The 10145-nt window shown below is 55.3% G+C and overlaps 1 protein-coding gene across 1 annotated transcript; it reads left to right on the plus strand.

Annotated features, from left to right (window-relative positions):
* The first annotated feature begins 5291 nt into the window (after nt 1-5291).
* Nucleotides 5292-9321, plus strand: TLCD2 (TLC domain containing 2). The gene is made up of 4 exons (XM_050321770.1): nt 5292-5517; nt 5903-5985; nt 6508-6590; nt 8052-9321. The coding sequence occupies exons 1-4, from the start codon at nt 5330-5332 to the stop codon at nt 8427-8429; spliced, it is 732 nt and encodes a 243-aa protein (XP_050177727.1). The 5' UTR covers nt 5292-5329; the 3' UTR covers nt 8430-9321.
* Nucleotides 9322-10145: the final 824 nt, after the last annotated feature.

The following is a 10145-nucleotide window of genomic DNA, read 5'->3' on the forward strand; positions in this document are numbered from 1 at the left end:
AGCAGAAATCTCTGGAAAAAACATCTGCTCGGGGATGAAAGCTGCAGTGCACAGGCAAAGGGGCAGGTACAGAGGTGTGCAGTTTTGGGAGGCTTTGGGATGAACTTGATCCCATATGATGGCATTGGTGTTATGGGGCTGATTTGGCTGCTGGGTGCCCATGGATGCTGCTGGATGCTGCTGGATGCAGCTGAGCACCCAGGGAAGGGCTTCTGTAAAATGCAAAGGGATAAAGGCAAAACAAAAAGCCCATCTCTGATGGAGGCAAAGATGATGGGAAAGGGTAGAAAGTGGAAAAGGGCACTGTATGTCAGAAGGCAGGTTTGGGTTGGCTGCAGGGACGCTGGGTTAGTGTGTGTGAGAGCCAGCACTCGGGAGCACACACAGTCCCCTCGAGGGATTCAGGCAGTGGGATGGGATTGGAGGCAGATTTTCAGGAAGATGCTCTGTAAGCATCTTTTGGTCCTCTGTTAGGTAACCCAGAGGTAATTACTCAGAGTGGTTTAGACCTCTGCTTGTAACACACATCAGGATTAGACATAGGAAGGAAGAGAGCAAAAGGAAGTGGTGCCCTCAACCGCAAACAGAACCCAGGTGGGCATCGAATGTCTCCGACCAAACCTACCACCCACATCGGTGCTGACTCACATGGACTGCTGAGATGACTCGGTGTTTTATTAGATATCTTCACTTTTGCTCTCCAGTGTTGTCAGCACTCCAGAAATTCAAGTTTAGAGGTGAATATTTAAGGGCTGTAACTCTCCTCCCTTCAAGCCCCCACTACCACCAGTTGGTGTAGCCCATTTTTTCAGGCTGTAAAGCAGTTGTGGCTGTGTGGGTGTGTCCCTGTCCCACCTTTGCTGTCCCCACCTCACCCAGCTCAGGGCCCTTCCCTGCCCTGGCAGACCTGCCAGTTTGAACGAGCAGCACCCACAGAGTCAAATCATATGAAAACTGTGCAGTCGCAGGAAGAGGAAGTGAGGTGAAACCTGCAGCAGAGCTAAAATGATTAATGGGGCACTGCTCTCAGAGCAGCTTGGTTTGTGATATTAATAACGAGAGAATTCAGGAGGGAACCTAACCTGTTCCAAGCTGCAGAGCTGGCAGCAGCAGGAGATGCCATTAGGAAGCTCCTGTGCTTATGTTTGTAACACAGGAGGAATTGAGTGGGCTCAGCAAGGTATAATGCTGCATGAAGTGGGTGTAGAGGCTGGGACATGCTTCCACCTCAGAGGACTCATTCTGAACCTGTCTGGAATGCAAAAAACCCCCATGTAATCATGAATATATCATGATGTAACCTCAAAGCACATGCATATTCAACAAACATTACTTGAGCTTGAGACCGGTGAACAGGTAAAAAATGTTTATCCCACGAGGAAAGAAGACAAGGGAAAAGAAATATTTAGTGGGAGTGAATTTGTTTATAGGGTAAATTACACGAGGTGTTTCACATTCTCTTCCTAAGCATTTGTGTCTGGCAATGATGAGAGAGGGGATACAGGGCTGGCAGACACCTGGCCCCACCACGAGGAAAGAAGGAACCTGAAACCTTACTAATAGCAGAAGATAAACATTTCAGAAAGTAGATGAATCTGGGGCATGTCATCTACTGAAAGCAGAGGAAGACTGTAAGGATCTGCCCATCCTGCTGTGCTTGAAGGAGTTTTGGCAGTCAATGCGTCTGCCAATGGAATTTTTTTTATCCCGTGGCACACCTGTGCAACTGGAGTGAGGAGAGAGCTCATCCTTCATGCCACTGGATCATGACAGCTGGTCCAGCCCAAGCCCTTGAGAAACAGTTGAGCCTGGAGCATCCTCAGGGATGTGCTGCTGACACAGGTTTCTTCTTCACTGGGAAGGGAAGAGCCTTCCCTCGAGAACTGGAGCTCACAGACAGGGTGAATGGACAGGCTGTGGTGCAAGGCCAGGGGGTTTCTTCTGCCAGACAAGTTCAAGTCCTGAGGTCAGTGGTAAAGTGATGAACACCCTGGCATTTCTTGCATTAGATCCTGGAGCTGCTCACCACACTCACAGAGGTTGAAATCCCTTTCTCCTGTGTCCATGGCAAGTATATCCCCAGTTCCACCTGGAGAATATCCAGCTTCCACATCAGGAAGGTGCTGCTGGCTGGAAAGAGTGGATGCTCAAGTTTGCACTGATTTCAGCTCTCTTCACAGCTGCCTCTGCAATGCCTGGGCATGCTTTGCCACGTAGAACATGCATTTTGCACAGTAGATCCTTTCATAAGTGTGGAAGAAAGATGTGGATATATCAAGAAAAGCATTCCCATATCATCTGACTTCCTATGGCCTTGCAGACAGAGTGGTTACACAATTTAGAGAGGGATGGAGACAACAGCTAATTAAAGTTTGGAAGCCAAGCTGCTTGATTTGTTTTGAGCTCTTGGACTCCTCAAATTATTTCAGGTGTGAGCCAGGTCTGGCATTAGATGAGCAGATGGGCTTTATGACTCCCTGGGTGCAGAGAGGCAGATTAAGAGAATGAGGCTTTCCAAAAACAGGAGCATAACTTTTGCCTTGTCAGAAGCTCCCACATCTGCTGGCTGTGGAGAACCCTGGATGATGTTTGGGAGCAGAGGGGGCTCCTCCCTGTGTAAGGGGTGATGGAGCTGCAAAAGTACACCCAAACCCCCATCCAGGAGTAGTGGGGAGCATCTGAGGGGGGCACAGTTTGTGCAGTGGAATTCATATGGGGAGTTATCACTAAACTAATGGCTCTTTACTGTGGAAAATGGGTTCTCTCTCTCTCAAATGTGCTGCAGAGAAACTTCAGCCTGGGAGAGGGGAGACAAAAGCCAGTGATCAGCTATGGAAAAAATTGCTGTACCCCTCGATTTACACCCTGGATGCTGCTGGGAAGCCCCGCTATGGGATTAGCTGTGGTTCCTGCAGCGTTCTGGGATGGACCTGGGCACATCCTTGCCCAGGTGTCTGTAAGGAGTCCCCTGCCCTGCTGGGAACAGGCAGCAGCAGCGACCCCGTCACCAGGCTGAGCTGCCTCTCTGCAGAAAACGAGGTCATTTGGGGACACTCGGAAAACTTCTCGAAATCTGGGTGAAAAAGGCAGTATCTCCAAATAAGGTGTGAATGAAGAATCCCAGCGGATGGGGCTCCCAGTTCTCCAGCGGGCGTGCAGGGACCTCTTGTGGCAGCTCCGGAGCTCGCGTCCCCGCTCTTCCCTGCGGGTTCCTTTGGGACAAGCCTGGACGACAAGCCTGTGGCATGTGGCTGAATATTTGGCCTGATTTGGTGTCAAGGGACTTGTTTGTAACTGGGCTTGGAAGCCTCCGGTTCCAAAACCGCCCCCGGTTAATGCCATTGCTGCAGAGGAAGGAAGACAAGGAGAAAAGGCTGGAAACACGGCTCGCAAGAAACCACAGCTCAGTGGGAAGTCCTGGTAAAATTAAGTAAAATCTGGGCTAAAACGATCCAAAAAGTAGTCTGTGTGTAGTTGTTGCCAGTGCTCCAGCAGTGGGATCAAAGTCCCTGAACCAGAGGCTCAATTAATCACGGCTTAAATTCCTCCCATGCAGAAGTGGTAGGTAAAAGCTCTCCAGTCTGCAGAAACATTTTAACTGTTCCTGTTCCTGATCCGAGCCTGGCCAACGTTCACCTTTAGAACAACAACATTGCAAATGGAGGAGCCTCTGGGGCAAATGGGGACGGGCTTTCAGGTGTTCCACGGTCTGGGATTTTCCCTGCAGGCAGGTGAAGGGCAGGGCTGTCTCCACGGAAAAGGACAGTCGACAATTTTGAGGCTAAAGTGCTGCAGATGACTTCCCACTCGGAAATCAGCTCTCTGCAATTTTATACTCAATTAATTGTGAAATGATTTTTTTCTCCTCGGTGCCCTGAGCAGCCCAGCATGTCTCCAAGGCATGTCTCTCTTTCCTCAGCATATGCTAAATAGAAATGTCTTTGCATTTGGTCTTCTCAGTAACAGATTAGCCTACGTGATCCTTCATCACGAGATTACTTATAATTCCCTGAGCACTCAGGGCTGCAGATTACTTCAGGCAGTGTCTCCCTGCCATGTAACTGTTATGAAATTACATTGTCTTGCTCGGCTTTTAAGCAAATTTCTGCAGCATGAACAGATGCTTTCCTATCAGTTGAGACTGTCATAGAATCGCTTAGGTTGGGAAAGAACCTCACCCCTCTCCTGATCTGATTTAATCACGCCCCTCCTCGGTGCAATTACTCGCAGATGTTTTAGTGTCCGTCACCTCAGAGCCAGGACAGCGACTGAAAGCTCAGGCACCACACGTTTCTCTTTCAGCAAAGAGGAAGTAGAAGATTTCATCCAAAATTAATACCTCAGAGGAGAGGCAGAGTTTGACATTAATCGGTGTGTACACGGTGACTCATCCGGTCTGCAGAATGGCAGCGAGGGCTGTGCAGCAGCTTCTGGTGGAGACATCAAAAAGCAACAGGGGAGCGATCAAATTACGGGAAGCTGGAAAAGCAGCGTAGTTGTAGGGTAGAACTAAAACTGTGGCTACGGGATCGTGAATTCCCACAATCCCCAGGCGGTGGAGCTGGGGTATCCCAGGCATTGGGGAGCTCCTCTGGTGACCAGACATGGGACAGGGGGATAGGGGATAACAAGGCTGTGGGCAGAGCATTTTTTTAGCAGGGCAATCAGATCTTTTTCCTTGCTTTATGTGCGATCAGGTGGTGTGTCCTGTGGAGATCCTGACCCAGGGTGAGAGTTTTGGAAAGCCCCAGCCCAAAGAAACGATGACGGTGACGGGCATCACCTGCCGGGGATGCTTTGGGGTGAAGGACGCGGCCGCAGCACCTCACGGGTGAGACGTTCGGCCACCCGGTGTCACCGAGGTGTGGGAGGAACCTCAGGGCAACGAGGAAAGCGTGCCCAGCTCCCGCACAGCGACAGGACACGGGTGCCCCGCTCCGTGCCCCGCTCCCAGCCGGCTTTTGGGCTGGCGCCGCTCCTGCCGTGCGATGCCGGGGAAGGCTGACGCACCCCCGGGGGCTTAATTCCCGTATCCCGGCTCCTCTTGTCCCACTTCCCGAGGGGAAGCGCTGCCGCTGCGTGTCCGCCTCCCTGCCCGGGGGAATGCGGGATCTGCCAGTGCCGGCAGCGGGGCGGCCCCCGCAGCCCCCCGGCCCTTCCCCTCGGGGGTGATGCGCGTCCCGGCCGGGGCAGGGCGGGACCGGCGGGGCGGTGCCCGTGCCCGGGGCGGTGCCGGTGCCCGGGGCGGGTCCCGGGGCTGGGCGAGGCAGAGCCCATCGGGCAGCGCGGCCGGTCCCATGGGAGCCCGGGGCTGGCAGCGGGCCGGTGGATGCCCATGGCTTTCAGCCCGGGGCTGCTGGTGGTGGCCGGCTCCTTCGCCGCTTTCCGCCTGCTGAACCGGGGGCTGGAGCGGCTGGTGCCGCCGCCGCCCTCGGCCCGGCGCAACCGCTGGAAGTGGCGCAACATCTGGACATCGCTGGCGCACAGCGTGCTCAGCGGCGGCGGGGCGCTGGCCGGGTGAGCCGCACCTGGGGCCGGGGTGGGCACCGCGGGGGACCGGGGCACTGCAGGGCAGTGGGGATGTCGAGGGACCCCGACGGGAACCTGCGGCCGTGGGGGCACCGAGGGAGGCTGAGCCCACCGGGGAGAAATGGGGGCACCGTGGGGAGTGTGGGGACCCGGAGACTGGGGGGCACTGAGAGATGGAGGAAGGTCCGAGGGACAGCGAGGCACCAAACAGCAGGGGATAAGGAGACTCCAGGGGAAACGAGGAGAGAGGCGACTATGGGTGGACCAGCGGGAAAGGAGCGCTCCGGGACGGGACCAGCAGCACAAGGTGAGCACTGGCAAGGAACTGGGGAACCAGAGGCACTGCCCATCACTCACAGCTCCTTCTCCGCAGGTTTTACCTCCACCCCGAGATGTCCAAGGACCTGGTGGGCACACACCCGCCCGGGGCGCACAGCCTGGTCGCCGTGTCTGTAGGTGAGGTGGGCAGAGTGGGCTTCCCCCTCTTCTGGCCCCCCGGGGGGGGTCTCCCGGGGCTCGTCGGTGCCTGACACCAGCCCCTCAAGCCACGTCGCGGGCAGCGATGCCTCAGGCACCTCAGACAATCGCCCTATTCTTGCAAAGGACAGTGGCTCCTTTCTGTCCCACGGCAGCCGCAGCCAGGAGGTACTGGGCACCAGGCTGCCCACACTGCCCTCGGGGGGCAGCCAGGGCTTGGGGCATCCCAAAGATGCCCATATGGTGTTGGTGGAGTTAGTGCCTGCTCCTGGAGGCATGTCCTACAGAGTGATTGCAAGAGGGGCCCAAACCGCCCTGATTTCCTTCTGCTGCTGTGTGTAATCCTGCTCTGTGTGTGACTCACCACCCACACAGCTGTGGCCATCACTTCCCCAGAGGGCTTGCCCAGCCCAGGCAGGTGCAGAGCCCACTGTGGCCTGAGGGTCCCTTGGCACAGCCCTTCCTGGCCCCTTTCTTTGCTCATGGCTTCTCTTATTCCAGGTTATTTCCTTGAAGACTTTGTGGACATGTTGTGCAATCAGAAACTTCACCAATCCTGGGAGCTGCTCTTCCATCACTCTGTGGTGAGTTCACCAGCACATATACCACAAGGGAGGCTGGGGCTGGGGGACATGAGTGGGGCTCCTGCTGTTGTTAGTGTGGGTATTTGCTGCCTGTTACAAAAATCTGACAGATTTTTCTGCCTGGGGAGAGGAGCCCAGACTGCAGGACACACACACTCTGAGGATCTGCAGAAAGACACCCAAGGACTGGGTAGGAAAAGAACACAAGTACAAAGCTTAGGGAGAAGAGGGCTGGGCTGGGGGGCTGATGCATTACAGTGACGTGGTCAGGCTGTGACCCAGGTGTGCCCACTGGCAGCACAGCTCCTACTGCCTCTTGGCCACTTTAACATCTGCCAGGGAGGGCTGCACAGCCCCTCCTTCCACCTCCTGCTCCCCGGGGTGCTTTCCCATCATCTGGGGCTGGGGTGGCTGGAGCAGCTGTGGTGCAGGACCCCCCACACCAGTGCCTTCTGGCTGTACCCAACATGGCTTTCTCTTTGATCACCTCTGATGTCCAGATGCCGGAATGTTTTTCCAACCTAAACAATTCTATGATTCTAAGACTGTGGGTGCTGCAGGGCAGGGGGGTGGCTGAGCAGCAGAGATGCTGCAGGGTACAGGGGAGGCACGGGGGTGTGCAAAGCCTGGGGTGGGGGACAGGAACAGTGGTGAGACCTACCTGGGATGAGACAGGGGAGGCAGCGGTCAGACCTGCTCTCTCGCAGAGCCCAGTGAGCCAAAAGTTCATCTCCACAATAGAGTTAATTCGAGCCAAGACAGTGACTTAACGGGGAGCAGATAATCTCATTACAGAGCCCGTACAGAGAACAGCATTAATGGCATAAACCAAAGAAAGGACTGAGTGTGCTGGAGCGTGGGCAGGCAGAGCCCGGCCCCCTGCCTGGCACGGAGGGTGCAGGGCAGGAATCACCGCTCTGCCTGCAAGAGCCCTGTCCTCTGCTGCAGCACCCAGGGTGCTTCAGGCCACCCTCAGGGCATCCCACGGGGCTCTCTGATACACCAAAGCCTCTTAATCCCTTCAGCATGCCCGGGAGAATCCCAGAGCCAGCACCAACTGTAGCCCTGGGCTAAACGTCTCCCTTCCTGCCCATTCACTGTGTGTGGAAAAACCTGCTGGGCCACACCCAGCTGCATTCCCTAGGCCATAAAACCAGGGTTAGGTCAGGCTGCTTTGTCTCCTTTGCCAACCTGGGGCTTATAGAATTGTTTTCCTTCTCCTCCCTCTGGAACAAAAAAACCACTCAGATTTCATGCAACACTGGGGAAGTTTTGTTTTATGCCTGAGGCTGCAGCACTGGCCAGAGGCTTTGATGCTGCAGAGATGTGTGGGTTGATGACCAGCGGCCTGGCACTGCTGTGATAATCCTTTCCACCTCTGCTCCACGCTGTGCCCCAGCCTAGAAGGTTCCAGCTGGCCGTAGCTGAGAGCAACCGGCCTCTCTTCTTCCTCCTTCCCAGGTGATTGTTTGCTTTGGAATTGCCGTGCTGCTCCATCAGTACGTCGGCTTCGCCCTCGTGGCTTTGCTGGTGGAGATCAACTCCATCTTCCTCCACCTGCGGCAGATCCTGCTCATGGCCAACCTGGTGCACACCACCTGCTACCGCCTCAACAGCATCGTCAACCTGGGCACCTACGTGGTGTTCCGCATCGCCACGCTGGCCTGGATGACCCGCTGGCTCTTCCTCAATCGGCAGAACGTGCCCCCGGCGACCTACGCGGTGGGCACGGTGGGCATGGCAATCATGACACCCATGAACGTCATCCTCTTCTACCGCCTGCTGCGGAGTGACTTCCTCAAATCCAGCCGGGATGTGCAGCGGGAGAAGGAGAAATAACCCCCCACCCCACCCCTTCCCTGCGGGGTCAGGGGGATGAGCTGCTCTGAACCCACAGCAAAGCGCAGGGCAGGGTGAACGTGGCTGTTTCAGTACCTCGTGTGGAGGGTCTGCACTAACAGAGCAGCCAGGCTTTTCTCGTGGCTGAAGGTGCTGGGCCCTGCCCGGCAGAGAAGGTGCTCGTGGAACAGGCACTGTTGGCTCTGCTCCCCAAAGACCTTCGGATGACGTGGCTGAACAAGCGGGAGCTGCTCAGAGAAGCCTCGACGGCTCTCGCAGCTCCCGAGGGCACCGCTGAGATGAGAAGGGAGCAGTGGAGCACTGCTTCCCCACTGCTCCTCCGGACATCCAGACACCACAGCGTGTTTCTAACCCCATCAGTGCCGCAGCCCCCAGTGTCCCATCGGTCACGGGACACTGCATCCTTTGTGGCACTTCCCATGGGAGCACCACCAGGCAAGGCAGGCCTTCGAGGCCAGTAAAAGCCAAATCCTGCACTGATGGGCCCTCCCCAAGGAGATTGTCCCAGGTGGGTGATGGAGGGAGAGGCTGAGACCTGGCTGGGTGGGCTGCTATCCACGGTGTTGTCCAGGTCAGGGGGAAAACACTGGGCAGTGGGTGCTACAGCACCATCCTCTCCTGAAAACTTGAACATTTTTTCGTGTTGTTTTGTCCCACATAGTTGAAGTGCCCTTAAAGAAGCGTGGGAGAGCGCAAGTCGCTGGAAGGATGATGTTGTGGAGTTTTCAGATGTGGAGTTCTCAGGCATAGGCACCTTTAGGATTTAGACATCTGTTAGAAATGACAAGTTGTACTGCAGGGCCCAGTGTAACACTTACCCACCAGCAAAGGCTCTTACTAACACCAGCTTTTAATAAATGGCTGTAAATGACATGGCTTGAGGGGAAGGGACTTAGAGGAAAAAAGGACTCAGCATCCCAACCCCCTCCAGGGGTGTTACTGCTCAGCTCGTGCTCCAGACCCTTCCTCAGCTCCATTGCCCTTCTCTGGATATGCTGCAGCACCTCAGTGTCCTTCCTGAATTGAGGGGCCCAGAGCAGGACCCAGCACAGCGTCACTACTTCCGTGTCATTTGCTCTGCCTGTCCCTGGAGGCTCCCTAAGACAAGGAATCAGAATTTTTAAATGTGTTTTACTCCACATTTCCCGTTCCCCACCGATTCTCACACACTGAACTTTTCCCTGGCAGCTCAGCCCTGTGTATGTAACGAGATTATCCCACTTGGAGTTACGTGTACCAGCTTGGAGAAATCCACTGGATGAGTCGCGTTTCCTGCGTGGCAAATAAGCTTTAATGCAAATTCCCTCATTTGGCTCGAAAAGCTTGGGGACAGGCTGGCACAAGGCACTGCTCAGGAGAGGATTTTTGAGGAGGGAGAAACATTCCTGCTGGGCAGGGAAAAGACGAGTGATCCATGGGCAGTGGGAGACAATGCACGGCCAAAGCCGCTTATGTTTCTATTCGTGGAGAGCACAGGGAAAGCTTCCAGGTGCTGCAGACACCTACTCCACGTTCGGGTTTGTCACCTTAAGCAGTGTTTAGGTGCCCATGTGCCGCTCCCAGCTCCCAGCTCGAGCGGAATTCTCATCCGGGTGTTTGGTTTGACCTGTTTATGCCCAGTTTTGCAGGAGCTGCTCCGCTCAGAACGCTGCCCCTGCCCCTCCGCTCTCTGCCCACACCAGGGAAGTTTCTCAA

Source organism: Myiozetetes cayanensis, unplaced genomic scaffold (genome assembly GCF_022539395.1).
Source record: "Myiozetetes cayanensis isolate MyiCay16 unplaced genomic scaffold, myiCay2020 scf27, whole genome shotgun sequence".
Classification (NCBI taxonomy): Eukaryota; Metazoa; Chordata; class Aves; order Passeriformes; family Tyrannidae; genus Myiozetetes; species Myiozetetes cayanensis.